Source organism: Poromitra crassiceps, assembly GCF_964638095.1.
Source record: "Poromitra crassiceps genome assembly, chromosome: 14".
NCBI lineage: Eukaryota > Metazoa > Chordata > Actinopteri > Beryciformes > Melamphaidae > Poromitra > Poromitra crassiceps.
The window spans coordinates 16703495-16718494 of NC_139633.1; the positions used below are offsets into that span (position 1 = coordinate 16703495).

Consider the following 15000-nt stretch of genomic DNA (forward strand, 5'->3'; position numbering starts at 1 on the left):
GTATTCACCTTATGCAGCCCCGCCCACTTCACCCAATGTGTCACGACTTCCTGTTCAAAACGCCAACTGTTTTACCTGTTCAAACTAGTCTCAGACTAGGTTTATGAGTCATAGGAAGTGTAAATACAATCAGAACTTCCGATTTGTATTTACACGGCTGGCAACTGCGCATGTGTCAGAGGAAGCATGGTGCTAGTCTACGGCTCTCCCCAGATTGGCAGAGGGTGGAGCAGCGACCCGGGGCAGCAGGGAGAAAAATTGGCCAAGTACAATTGGGGAGAAAATGGGGAAAAATCTGAAAAGAAAAGAAAAAACGGTACGACCCAACTTCCTCTGCAAGTGCTTGGGCCTCCACTTTGGCCACAGGGTCGTTGATCCGGATGTCTGGCTTCCAGTAATGCCTCAGAAGCTCCCATCTTATATCACTCCATGACAGTTACGTTCACAGGTCTCTTTAAAACACTCTTTGTGGGCCAGTTGAAAAGGAGGCGAAGAGCTTTTGCACATGTCCGAAAAAACCCAAGTGAATCTTTTGAAGATGTGCAGCCTCTGCAGGTTTAGAGTACCTGTATGTGCTCCACACGGGCTCGGAATCTTCTTGAGTCTGGCGCTTGTACTCCGTGGTTCTTTCTTGCCATTCATGTTGGCCCCATTATCATAAGCGTGCCCTCTGCAATCTTCAAATGGAATCTTCAGCTCTTTCAGCTTATCTCAGATGACAGTGGTGCCATTCAAGCCTGTTGTAACCTCTGAATTCACAAAGCTGACGAAGTCCTCCTTGATCTCTGGCTTTCTCTTTAAAGCCATGCTTCTCAGAATAATGGACATTTTGCTCCCGGTGATGAATGTCAGGTGTAACCGTCCAAGAGAAGTACTTTGAGTCTCTTGAGTCACAATTGCGATCAGAATCCGGACTCATAATCTGTATCAGCTCGTTGTGTGTGCACTTCCCAAGGTAATGTGTGTCTCCTCCATCTTGACTTTTGACTGAGATCATTTTCCATAACGGGCTCAAATGTTGCCAGTAATTCAACCTCTTTTAAGAAGTTTCCATGATGTGGCTGGAAGAGTTTGTCAGATGAACCCCTGAAATTCTCGCCCAGCACGACTGCTGCGCTGAGATTAGTCAAATATGGGCCAATGTTCCCAAATGGGAAACCCAAAATGGCTCCCTCTCAAGTGCCCTGTCTAAATCACCCCCTTGTTTTGACAATGTCACTTTTTTCAATTCTAATATATATGTATTTCCAAGATTAAATAATAGGGTGATTCTTCTCAGTAAAATGTGCTGCTGTAACTGTCCTTTTTATATCTGATTGTCTGTTATTCTATGTTTAATCTCCCTTGATGTTTTTTCCCTCACGTGAACGTTAACATGTAGATTACTCCCTTTTGTATAATAAGACCTTTGATTTGTATTCTGTTTCCTGTGTATGGATGGTTGAACCAGTTTGTTTTGTTGTACTGTTACACTTTGCACATTCCCCACACAATTAAGGCCACATGAAGACAATCTAAGGGTGCTTTCACACTGGCGCCCCGGTACCGTTCCCGAGCGCACTTGTCCCCAAGTTTCGGAACGTTTGATGAGTGTGAACGTTCCGTTCCATTCCGTTCCGTGCCCGGGCGCGCAACGGAGGTCTGGGGAGCGCTTTGGCGTGCCCGGGCACGGAACACTTGCGAGTATGAAAGCCACCCGTTCTGAACCACATAGATAACAAACGGGCGAGGATAAACTCCAGGCATAGTTGATGATGCAAGTGCCCTCTGTTCCGTTTCCGAGCGCGGAAGAAATGTTGTAATGTGAAAGCTGACCAGCGGGGGAGAGGGGAGGGGGGGGCAATCGTTCCCAGGTGACGAACAGAACGGAATGGAACGAAAGCAATCATTCTCAGTGAGAAAGCAGCCTAAATTGCTCAAAAGATTTGGCCTATTTGTTGCCAAACATGTTATCTAGAATACTCATCTCAATCCAGATTACTGTGCACACAGGTTGAACACAGCCCAGGGTGCTGGCAGGACACAATGTAACAATACTTAATAGGGATGCACAATATATCGGGAAATCATATCTGTATCGGCAGATGTTAGTCATTTTTTAACATATCGGCATTCGCCATCAGTCCGATGTTGCAATGTTAATATCGGTTATCGGTATCAGCCAAAATTTTCACATTGAGAGGAAACATTGCGATAAATCTATGATTTCTGGGCTTTTCCCAATGTTTTGGAAATAAAGAAAGACATTAATTTTTCAAATTCACAGTGTTTACATGTTTTTCACTATGTACACAATTTTATTATCACAGAAATGTGTTTTTATACAGATCATATTGACATCGTTAAATATCGGTAATCGGCCATACCAGCAATGTTAATATCGGTTATCGGTATCGGCCAAAATTTTCACATCGGGGCATCCACCGCACTCAAGGAGAAGACAAGCCAATCCTATTAATACCATGACTTTATTAGGCAGATTAAGATGGAGCGATCAATGCATTTCATCAAAGCTTCATCAGGTTCACAACTTGCCAACCTGATGAAGCTTTGATGAATCGTCTTCTCTTAATCTGCCTAATATTGGCATTAATCATAGTTGGTGGACCATTTTTTCATGAATGTTTCAACCAATCTAAGGTATGAAGAGTATAAAATACTAGAACATTATTGTTAGGGAAATATCAACATCATATCTCTCCAAAGTCTATTCCACACTACCTAAGTGTACCAAAATTGTTGCATGCAATATTACCCCTAGACATTATCAGCACTAATTTCAGTATTCCACATTATTACACTCTTATTCATGACTATAACACACACATTGAATCCCGGCATCAACCATCCCTGGCAGGCCGCTCGCTGTGTGTTCTCCCCATCTTCTGGGATGGAGGACGCTGAGGAGGAATTTGGCAGCCGAGGGTGGACATCCCCACCTCCACACTCGCTAAACCTCTCCAGTCTGTGTATACGAGTTACATCTGTCGCTCTACCTCTCTGTCTCTCTCACTCTCCCTCTCCCTCTCTCTCTCCCTCTCCCTCTCCCTCTCTCTCTCACTCTCCCTCTCTCTCTCTCTCTCTCCCTCTCTAGTATGCACTGACTAAGTGTGACAGTGTGTGGGACTGGAAGCATAATAATTGTCTCTTCATTGCAATGACACCAGTGCAGCTCAGCCATCTAATAGGCTTTGCTCCCCTTAATGTGCTCGGCACATCTGAAAGCATGAGCATCGGTCACACAGGCTGCACCTCAGCCTCAGTTGAACCTCCCAACCGTTCTCCATTAGTCCTCTGCCCCAGAACAGAAGCACACTACTCTTAATACCCATATCAATATAGTTTGGTACATTTTGAATAGACTACTTTCAGCCTTCCCAGCATTCATTATCTTGTCTCTGAAAAGGCCCGTCTTGTTTTTAGCCCTCTGAAAGAAAGAGGCTCATTTAGCATCTCTGTCTGCAAAGTCACTGTAGGAAAGCGGTGTCAATCAGAAAAGATTTAAGATTTAAGATCACACAGATCACATTGGTTTTTAAGTCACGGCTTGAGTGATCCCATTGCAAGATGGTCTCTTTTGATCAGTTTTCTTCTTTATATGTAGGGCTAGGTTTGTGATTCACTGCACAGCTTAGGGAACATTTATTTTTATATCATGATAGGAGTGAATTGCAGGTAGCCATATCATAATACTGTATCATTATATGGCATAAGTGTTCTAGCTGTTCTAACTGTTCTATTATATGCCTTTACCCACTTAGTCATTATAGCCACTTTATTGATGACTAGAAATTGAGCGCGCTTCTAGCCTACCGTGTGTCGTCGTCGTCTTCCTCCTTCCCCTCCTCATCCTCCTCGCTCATTTCTGCCATCCGCCATCATACGCAGCTTGGCGCCTGTGCCGCCTCGCCCACAGGAGGCAGCACATAGACAGCAGCGCTGTTCTCTCTGTGTGTGTGTGTGTGTGTGTGTGTGTGTGTGTGTGTGTTACCTCTTTGTTGAACTCGTTGGACCCTTCCAGAGCGGAAGTAGTGGCAACATTCACCGCCATTACAGTTGCGGGTGCCTCCGGTCCAACGTTGTCTAGTTCATTGTGTGTCTGTCATAAAATGCGTATTGTTGTCTTGGACCCCAGTAGGCTGTACCACAAATGTTGTATAAGAAGATCCAGGATCTGTCCCTTGATCTGGTTTGGCTAAACCAGATAATTGCCATCTAGCTGGATTTTAGTTAACTCGTACTACAAAGGTAGATCGCCACTCGTTAAGTGGAACCAGGTTTTTCTAATCAAGCTGAGAGCTCGTGCACATGAAAATGCTACTTGAGAGCACAAAAATTAATATATAAAAACAAACATATTCCAAAGTGGTAAGTAGGGCTTAATTTAAATGTAGCCTGCAACAAGTGCAAGGCTAATCAGTCCTCGATTACCGTAATTCAACAGGCGCCTTTTTTTTTCTTTTTTCTTTTTCTTTTGTTTTGAATGCAATGTATTTTTCATATGGGGACCATATGAATGGCGACTCGCTGTTTCCAGAGAGCTGATTGGTAAGCAGGTGGGTCTTTCATGGGTTTTGATCTTATCCTCTGAACTTAACCTGCTACAGAGCAGGTTAGCCGTAGAGCATAAGTTGCTATGGTGATCTATCTCAGTAAGAAGTTAACTAGCGTCGTGGTACGGCAAACATAGGGTTAAACCTGAAGTTACCTCGCTCAGCCACTAATATTGCTTCGTGGTACACCCTACTGGAAGACTAGCTGTCATCTAGGCATCAGCTAATAAACAAACAAATAATAATAATATAATAAACATAAATAACATAAATAGAATCAACAAATAAACTGGCCTGCGCAAAGTTGTACAGTTTGCCGTTGTGGGTCGGAGCCTCCTTTCTGATTATAGGCTGGTGTGATTATTGATAGAAAATCTCGTTATGTAAATATTCTGTGATTGCACCAATAGTCATCCCTAAAATATTGTCGCAATATCGATACCGAGCTATTCGGTCAAGTAGCCTACAGTCTTGTTTTAATGAAAGTGTTTGTGACATCTCACATGTGGCTTTGACTTGAACATTTATCCCACTTCATAGAAAATACGTATATATGTACGATATACGTATATTGTGTGTGTATTGCCAATCAGCCTAAAGATACAGAGATAGGATTTTGTTGTCCATATTGCCCAGCCCAGCCCTAACTTCAGGGGAGGCAGGCAACAACTCATCCACTAGAGAAGCAAAACAATAAGCTTGTTATACAGTACAGTCAACAGATTTGCATGTACTCCAGGCTATCTACTGTAGCCATGAAGATTGGACTCAAAATGTGACACCTCCCACCTGCTACACCCCTGTGTTCCTCTGTGCTGTGTCATCCACCTGCTACACCGCTGTGTTCATCTGTGCCGTGTCATTCTCAATCATCTCCCCCAGTGAGCCTTGGTTAGTCTGACCCAGTTACATTAATCAGGTTCCATCGAATAACATTCCAGGTTGAAACCGTTTAAGATTGTGCTGTGAAGCCTCAATGTCCACTTACTTTTGTGTTTAAAAACATAAAAAAACTAATTTCAAATGATAAAGTGCACAAAAATCAAATTGTTACATTCTGAGAATTTCCAGTGCTAAAGACTCAGTCAGCACAACGTAACCATTATTGAAATAAGGCTAGGGTTATGTATTAACGCTCTATTAGATAAAGCAAGCATGCTTGAAATTAGTCTGGAGCTGGCAAATTGTATTACTGGGTGCATACAGAACAGAAGTATAGCGGAACCTTTTGCTATTGATCTGAATACATCCCTCAACAAAATCTCTATGCCTGCAGGCAAATTAATAGGGAACGCGTGCAAACTTTACTGTTGAATGGACCCCCGGCCTTTGTCTTACAGTACCAGCACCAGGCAGCAGTATGAGTCCAGACAAGGCATGGGTAGCCGAGGACAGAGAGTATGAACATGTTTTCATTCCTGCCAAACACTATACCAGGGCTCTCATTTAGAACTGTTGCATACACACGACAACACGGGGCCTCCCCACGCGGAAGTTGTGAGCTATAAAAACAAACTTGTGGGGAGAATGTGCGCACCTGTACGTAAACTCCGTCCCCTGCGTGCGAACATTTTGGAGCAAGTGGAAAACGCCGGCTGAGATGGCAAAGCAGTAAAAAAAAATATATATATAATAATAAGCCTTTACACTCAGTTACAGTCAACTTAGAAACCCCTCGAATAATAAATGTCCTTGTTGTCAGTAGAGCGTCTAGGCTACAACTAAATGGTGTCTTTGTTGCTTTAGTCCCAAAGCCAATCAACAGTCAATAGATTCATTGTGTGTAATTTATGTAAGCACTAAAGTGGCAAACACTAATGAGGCTGCATCTTCATAACCTGCAGAATGCCTAAGTTCGTTAGCTAAACCTAGTTGAGCTCATAATCAACGTTTTAGTTTAGAAAATACACATTTCATTGATCTATATATTTCCATGTCATGTTTGCACATTTTGTTGAATTAACTATAACACTGTATAAAGTGTTATATAGCCTACCTACACCACGTAATAGAGTATTACACATAACTACCGGTAAGTGATTTTTGTTTTGTTTTGTATTATACAGTTTAGGGAAAATTAATTCGGTAACTATGGTGACAGGAATGGCACGTTCGCTCCATAATCCTGTTCCACTAATATTTACAGCTTTTATATTGGCTAAATATTTGTGAAGTTGCTCTCTTAAATACCCATCTGTGCAACTGGTTTAGTCTACTACGTAATAAAGTGCTTGTGTGGAGTCGTTAACGGCCACGTCTTGAATGTGCTGCTTGGTGCTTTGTGGTCTCAGTCGGCCCACAGTAGGTGTCCAGTGTCAGGCTGTGCAACGTGCTGCTGTGACCTTGAGAAGCCACAGTGCTGTTGAAGGTCTCTCCGTGATAGCAGCTCATCCCAGCTCAACTATGGTCTCTTATCTTCCTTCTGCAGTCAATTAGCTCCTATCTTACACTTGCAACTTGTTACCAAACGTACCTTTAGGATTTGACACTCCCTGGGAATGTCTCTACAAGCTGCTATTTAGAAGTGCTGCTTTTCACAATTTTCTTTGGAAGATGCATCAAGGTTTTCTAATCATGAAGAGGACTACTTCTCTCCGGAGATCCCACTACCCAGGCTGAACAACTCAATCGAGGATGGGCATACCTTTTCAAATGACCGTACAATGGTCTCGGTTATTGGACAATTTTGCATTTACTAACGCACAGGTTCATGTTGCAATGCGTTTTGTGTGTTTTTTTTTTAGCTTCTGTCAAGTTATTATGTGAATAATAATACCTGACCTCATGTTGCTCTAAATTGCAAAGATAGTTTATTTCTCCCCTGATTTGCCTTCACATGAATTGTTTTGGTCTAACACACAGACCACACACAACTGACAAAAATGACACCTCTGTTTACCTGTTGTAACGGTTACAGAGTTGGTAGCCACATGTTGCAGTTCCGTATACTTTACTATCTATTTGCTTCTTTTCCAATTCAATGCATGTTTTCTAGTAAATTAAACCTGTTCATATGTAGGTACATCTTTTATGAATATACTATTTCCATTTGATCAGTTAGCACATATAATTTGAAGTCGAAATTCCGCGCTCTTCGCACGCAATTTCTGGGGTGGAGACTCTGGAGACGATGAACCAAGCGCTTTGCTTGCTCAGTTCTGTGACATCACTGATGATGTCACAATGTCTATGTGAGTGCTGCTAAGGCGTAAAATACATAAAATATTTTGTGCCCTTCGATTCTATACTGTCAGTGTTTATATCAGAGCGTGTTGTCTGCCTTTGATGTGTCACTGGGACTAAAGCAGTTCCGTGTAGACAATGTTGTCAGTCTGTGAGACCATCCTTGTTGACGTCCCCCCACAAACTAGTGTTAGTTCAAGTCCAGTCAAGACCACAACTGCAGTACATTATTACCCGTCTGTGTATTGTCTGATTTATTGATTTATTTGTATCTTCTTTTTACTGTGATTGTGTGTAAAAAAATCCTCCCTTCAATTGCAACCAATAACTTTGCAGTTTGAAAGTTTGACCAGTGAAACCACTCCCCTCACGCGCCAAGGAAGACGACACAAGGAAGACAGACAAGGCATGGCAGAGCAGAGCAGAGCAGTGGCTGCAGAGATGTCGTCCAAATCATCAGTCATGCGATTTGCTTATACAAACCACAAAGACTTTCTTTGTTTGGTGGAGTCATAATTTAGCAGCAGTCAGGTGTTTTTACACTTCATTCTGTGCACTGGGTGTTCCAGCGACCCAGTGGTAATTAAGAGGAAAAAAGGGTAGATTTTGAGTGCTAGGAACTAGCAAAGATTTGCACCTGGATGTAATATGGCCCAGTGTTTTGTGACTTTATTGCTACTCACCTTGCATTTCCCTACGGCCCCCTTCCCCTCCCCCATGCGCGTGCGTGCGCACAGACACACACACGCACACTCTCTCACACACACACACACACACACACACACACACACACACACACGCGGGTCTCACAAACACCGGCTTGGCCCCGTTTACATTCAGGAGAGACAACTGTTGTATTATAACATTATTATACTGTAGTAAGTTAGGATAGGATATATTTAGGATACTAAATTCTAATTTACGTTGATCCTGGTTTTCAGATGTGTGAATTCTGGCGATTGGATTGCTTTATAATCGGGACATGTTCATCCCATGCAAGAGGGTTTTCACTGGGTTCGTTGTCCAGAAAGAATTTGTTTTACCAGACAAGTGTGTTGGTCATGTTTCAGTAACCGTTAAAAATTAATTGCACGGAGCATCCCAGGGCTGGCTGGCCAGCTCACGCTCCCGCGTCTGGAGTGTCCCCAGCCATGGAAGCAGACGGCCATATCTCCTATGTTAGAATCGTCGCAAATAACCAACCAAAACTTACAGAAATGTGTGAATATCTTCCTTTAATGTTGATACAAAGAACCGCTGGATCGGATTCTTGAAACACGCATTTTAAAACTCGCCATTTGCACACACAAAAAAAAGTCTCTCTGGGTCTCTCCCATCCTCCAGACTGTCCCTGCTCGCTGCACTGGGCGTAGCCGCATTCAGACAGCCTGTCAGCCAGGCTGACAGGCCTGGGCGCTGGAAGCTGGGGAGATCTTCTAGATGACCCCAGCGCGAATAGCGATGCACTTTTTCCCTCTGTGATGCTATCACAAGCAAATTCCACACATCATCCACAGTCCTTTGTATCTCACTAGTATAATAAGGCGTGTCTGTGCGTGTGTGTGTGTGTGTGTGTGTGTGTGTGTGTGTGTGTGTGTGTGTGTGTGTGTGTGTGTGTGTGTGTGTGTGTGTGTGTGTGCGTGCGTGCGTGCGTGCGTGCGTGCGTGCTTGTTTCACCAGCTGCTCTGCTCTTTCTCCTTGTCCCCCATGTCAATGTGGAGCGTGGCGTCGGGGGAGGAGCTTAGGTTACACTGTAACTGAAGCCTGTACCCGTTACAGGAGTCGGGGGAGGAGCTTAGGTTACACTGTAACTGAAGCCTGTACCCGTTACAGGCTTCAGACTCGATCTCGGCTTCTGAGCGTGCGTAGTAGAGCGATTGTGCGCCGCGCGGAACCCCTCACTTTATTTTAGTAGTGAGATGTTGTAATGAACCATTCATTCTATCCAGGACCGCTGGCATGTTCTTCAATCATTACTGCCTTGTAACAGATCACGGTACAAGACAGAACCAGTTGGATGGACACGGAGGTCCATACATTTTGCTCAGACTTGGGGTCAGACAGAGGCCTCTATCAGAATATTCATTCATAAAACTTGTGCCACCCCCTCAGCCTGTGCAGGAGCCGCTGTTGAAATGCGTCTATTTTTATATTCCTGTTCAGACTCTAGGGTGAAGCAGAAAGAGGTTTGTGGAGAGTGGAGAAAGTGTCTTCATTATTTTGATGATATCGGGTTCATCCTTATGCTTACATTTTATTTCTTTAACTCCTACATCTCAGTCGTGTTTTGATCAGCCTATTTCAGCACTTCCTATCCAGGTTCTATAATCATCTCTCCCTCCCTCTCTCTCTCTCTCTCTCTCTCATTTCTTCAAAACAACATAGCCTTTGGAGGGATAAGACTACTGCACTAAGACTGTTTTATAGAGAGGCAAAGTGACCGCCTACTTCCTGCTTCAGCACTGTACCAGAGATTTTCATCCGCCATTTATTTTCCCATAGACATTTCGTAAAATGCGTATAAAAATAGTTTTACTTCTTCAAACCAAACGGTTCAGCTATATTTAGAAACAGGAGAGACACAGGAGAGATCTCTGGTACAGTGCTGGAGCAGGAAGTAGACAGTCACTTTGCCTCTCTCACTGTCCCTCTGTGTGCTGCCCCCTTCAGGTGGAGCGGATTGTGGACAAGCGGCGGAACAGGAAGGGCAAGTGGGAGTACCTGATCAGGTGGAAGGGCTATGGAAGTAAGGAGGACACCTGGGAGCCGGAGCACCACCTGCTGCACTGCGAGGAGTTCATCGACCAGTTCAACAGCCTCTGCCTGCACACGCACAAGCGGCCCAAGCCTCCGAAGATACCCGGAGGTATGGCCGGCCCGCGGCCCTCCCTCATCCCCAGCCGCCTGTCGGCTACGGAGCCCCCCAGAGCTCGCACAGAGGCCCGCAGGAAGAAAAGGACTTGTGGCCCGGGGGAGGGGCTTAGAGTAGGAGGTGGGCTGGGGAGCGGGGAATCCGGCGCCACTCACAAGAGGAAGGTGAGTGGAGGAGGAGGAGGAGGAGGAGGAGGAGGAGGAGGAGGAGGAGGAAAGCATGCAGCGGGACACAGGATGGGCAGAGCCATGACCTACAAGGCTCCCCCACCCGCGGGGCTTCAGTTTGTGCCCCCGGTGGCGGTGAGGGCTCATCACACTGTCCCCCCGGTGGCGGTCAGGGCTCCTCACACTGGACTCCACAATGGAGCGGTGGAGCCGGTCATCTACAGGGCAGCAGCCAGGTCACACAGGAGGGATGGGGAGCTGGAAGACGTGGATGCTGCTGCCGGGCAACAGCTCACCAGTGAATTAGGTAAGGTCATAGATCTTCTCTTACTATCTAGATGGGTCACCGCAGGCTCCACCAATTCTAACAACTGGTAGCAGCAAGTCTCCCATATGGTCACGTGCTCACCTGACCTCTCCCCTGAAGTGTTGTGAGAGGACTGTGCCTGGTGACGCAGGGTTAGTGCTGACCTAGCAAGCTAACTTGAAATAGATTGTGAGTTCCCAAACTCCACACAAACCACACATATAAACATAAAGCTGCCCGTTGTTAGCTCAATACAGTTGAAACTAGATAGATACTAGATAGAAACTAGAAGATATTCCATTAAAAAAAAATCTAGCCACAGATTTAGCTAGTACATTAACGAACTTCAGCTTTAGCTTTAGCTAATCGCTCCCTGCTAACATGAGTTCCTGTTGCCAAATGTCGCGAGTGTGTGTTGCTGAGATAGAGACAGGTCTTGAACAAGTTTAATTTTCTCCTGATCTGTCTGTCTGTCTGTCTGAAAAATGCCATTTTAGTGTCAGAATATTCTGAAGATATGTGGCTTCGGAGAACGGGCCGAATATTTACTTTAATGAATATGGGGGGCGAAAGAATCTGTCATAATCTGAGATCACGTTGACTTTTCCCATTGACTCCAAAAGACTCAGACCCGCTGAAAACCTCCTAAGTGGGCGTGTCTGTGGAAAGCCATCATGGGCAAAACGCGCGTGAGTTTGCCAGGAACTCAGTTGAAGTTGGGCCGTCTTGCTTGAAATCCCATCGTCTTTGGTAAGGTCACGAGAACGGGAATGACGGCTTTCTGAATGCTTAGAAATAATCATTTCAGACATCAACATGTTGCCATGATACCAGGCAGTTGTATTAGTAGTAGTGGCATTCAATTTACATTGCGCCCCATTACCTTCCTGTTGTGTTCTTTATTATATTCCCATGAATAGAAATAGAAACACATTTAATGGTTGTGGTCTGTTGCCCACATAGACACTCATTGCTTCTATACACAATCATATTTTAGCAGGCATACCGTACTAATCTAAGCCATAGAGAGCAGTGTTCAAGCACAGCTGCTGTGGTTCTCCACTACATACCGTAAGCAACTGATAACAACTTTTGATTTCCCTCCTAGGTCACAGTCCAGGGCCTGCCCCACCATAGTTAATCATTATATCGTTTTTCAAAATGGTGTCTCGGCATGTTCAACACAATGGATGAGTTTATCATATTTAATGGAAATACACTGGGATGTGTATCCGATGTAGAGTTAAGGAGGTTTCCCATGCTAACTGTATGTTACACCTGGAGCGTTGCGAGTGTTGGGCATCGATCTTACCCCGAACTCTCCAATTCTGAGGATGGTTTGTATCATGTGACACCGATGTGAATACCGGATTTACTCGCCCTAGCGGATGTGCTCGGCTCGGGGTCCGCGACTACAAATGAAGTTAAACGCCGCTGGCTTGTCCGAAGAGTTTCCTCTATCTCAGGCTGCTTTCTCACTGGGAACGATTGCTTTCGTTCCATTCCGTTCTGCACCCGGGAGCGATTGCCCCCCCCCCCTCTCCCCTGCTGGTCAGCTTTCACATTACAGCATTTATTCCGCGCTCGGAAACGGAACAGAGTGCACTTGCGTCGTCAACTATGCCTGGAGTTTATCCTCGCCCGTTTGTTGTCTATGAGGTTCGGAACGGTTGGCTTTCACACTCGCAAGTGTTCTGTGCCCGGGCACGCCAAAGCGCTCCCCAGACCACCTTTTCAAGTGGATCCTGTCACGGTTCCCTGTTGCGCGCCCGGGCGTGGAACAGAATGGAACGCAACGTTCACACTCGTCAAATGTTCCGGAACTGGGGTCAATTTGGGGACAAGTGTGCTTGGGAGCGGTACCTGGGCGCCAGTGAGAAAGCAACCGTAGTATCTTTTTCATACTGTAGAGAAAGTGACAAAAAGTGAAAGATGACTATTATTGTTTCTACTCCTGACTAACTCAAAGTTTGACTCCTGACTAACCCAGAGACTAACTCAGAGACTAACTCAGAGTTTGACTGGTATTTTAGAAGACTCATCTGGGTCTGGCCCTTGACTACATCACACACCTTTCACCTTCGCTCATGGCTGCCTCAGAACAGCCTGAGGCCTTCATTCAGTTCAGGGCCTTTCTGGGAACAGTCTAAACTCAAAGCAAAAGGTGAAAGATGTTCTTCTTTGGTCCGGGCCTCCAGGCTTGTCATAATGCACCTTCTTGGCTGAAATGATTCGAAGTAGCGTCACGTACAGCATCTGTCAATGGTGAGGAAGACTGTTAGTGACTCATTTCTCCATTATTGTTTTCTTCGACTTCAGTTGAGCTTCTCAGATAAAGGACTCGCTCATTTACTTTACTTGTGGGTCTCTCTTCTGCCGGTCCATCCAGCTGATGAAAAACAGACAAAACATTTTCATCAATATAGGTGAATCAAGAGAGTTCTCGTTGTATGGGTTCATGTTGGCCCAGCAGCGATAGTGCTTCTTGGGAATTGTTGGGAATTTCAATGTTTAGAAAAGCTGGGAAATTATGGGAAAAGGATGTTGATTATTTCTCAGATGAGAGCATTTCCATGGGACCTCAGCTCTTGGCTCTTTATTCATGAAATATTAATGCAATTAAGAAAAGTTGAAATCTGGTGAATCTCATTGGGATAGCTCAGACAGCATGCTGACAAAACACCTCAGTTTCACACTCACCACAACTGAGTGTGTCGGAAGCTGAAAAAAGATCATTTGGAAAATAAAACCAATCACCAATAGCTCACTAATACAAAAATAATAATGAACATTACTCTTGTCGTACACTTAGCACGACCTCCCATGGGATCAGATAACATCCTCAACATAGGATTAAGCCCACTTGGAACACATAAATCCAACAAACAATATGTGTCCATCTACAGATCCCTTATGTCATTCAAAGGTCAACAAAATAGAAGAATGACAGATAATTTAATTTAGAAAAAAAACAGTGATCTAAACCCTGTGTTTTTATCATGTATAGTTCAAAAGTTATGATTGATTACATCTTAGCATATCAAACTGGTGGCAGTCCATCGTTGCCTACCCGGAGGTATGGTCTTTTCAGTTCATATTTCAATAAGACATGGACAAACTACTCCCTCCTCTGAAAGTCAATGAAAAACATCAGAATTGATACGAAGAAAGCATGTTTCAAGAAATCATACACTGTTTAAGCAAACACAAAGCAAATGTCCTACAGCTGAGACGCATAACTTAATCTGCAATCACACCTCTTCCTAACATCCAGTGAGCGAGCAAATTGGCACATAATTGGCAGATAATGATACGAGTGATGTCCGATACTTCGCAAACCTTCGCAAAAAATCGAGCCAGGGCGAGCGGGTTTTCAAACTAGCGCCAACGCGTCGCTGACGCACAGAGCAATGGGAAAAACCGAAACGCTCGCTCGCTCACATCCAGTTAGGAAGTGAAGAAGTAAGTTAGGCTGGCATTAAAAAGACTGATTTCAACCTCACTAATGAGACTTGTCCACAGCACGACAGAGCCAGTGATGTGGGGGAGGGGCCACAATCAATTGACCTCAGCTGACTGTCAGCCTGACAGGATAACATGACTCTACATGACTGTCAGCCTGACAGGATAACATGACTCTACATGACTGTCAGCCTGACAGGATAACATGACTCTACATGACTGTCAGCCTGACAGGATAACATGACTCTCAACATGGATTTTAGTTAATGCAACACAACACTGACTCTGCAGTGACAACTTTGAGAGGAAATAAAGTCCAGACTACATTTTGCCAAGTGAATGTTCTGATTAAACTTCCATCAGGTCTGTTGCCAGAGACTTCTAAAGGAGCTGCTGGGGAACACTATCTACTGTACCGTCCTATGAATAGACTGTCAGCCTCTCTCATGCAGCACC

At 44.5% G+C, this 15000-nt stretch overlaps 1 protein-coding gene across 1 annotated transcript in view; it reads left to right on the top strand.

The window, feature by feature from the left end:
• Positions 1-15000, top strand: part of LOC310789363 (chromodomain Y-like protein 2) — a gene marked incomplete at its 3' end in the record, with an annotated part of 34674 nt that overhangs the window by 7771 nt on the left and 11903 nt on the right. Inside the window, exon 2 of the mRNA XM_083650992.1 lies at positions 10407-11082. Within this exon, the coding sequence (XP_083507118.1) occupies positions 10407-11082 (676 nt within the window). The remainder of the gene's footprint in view (positions 1-10406; positions 11083-15000) is intronic.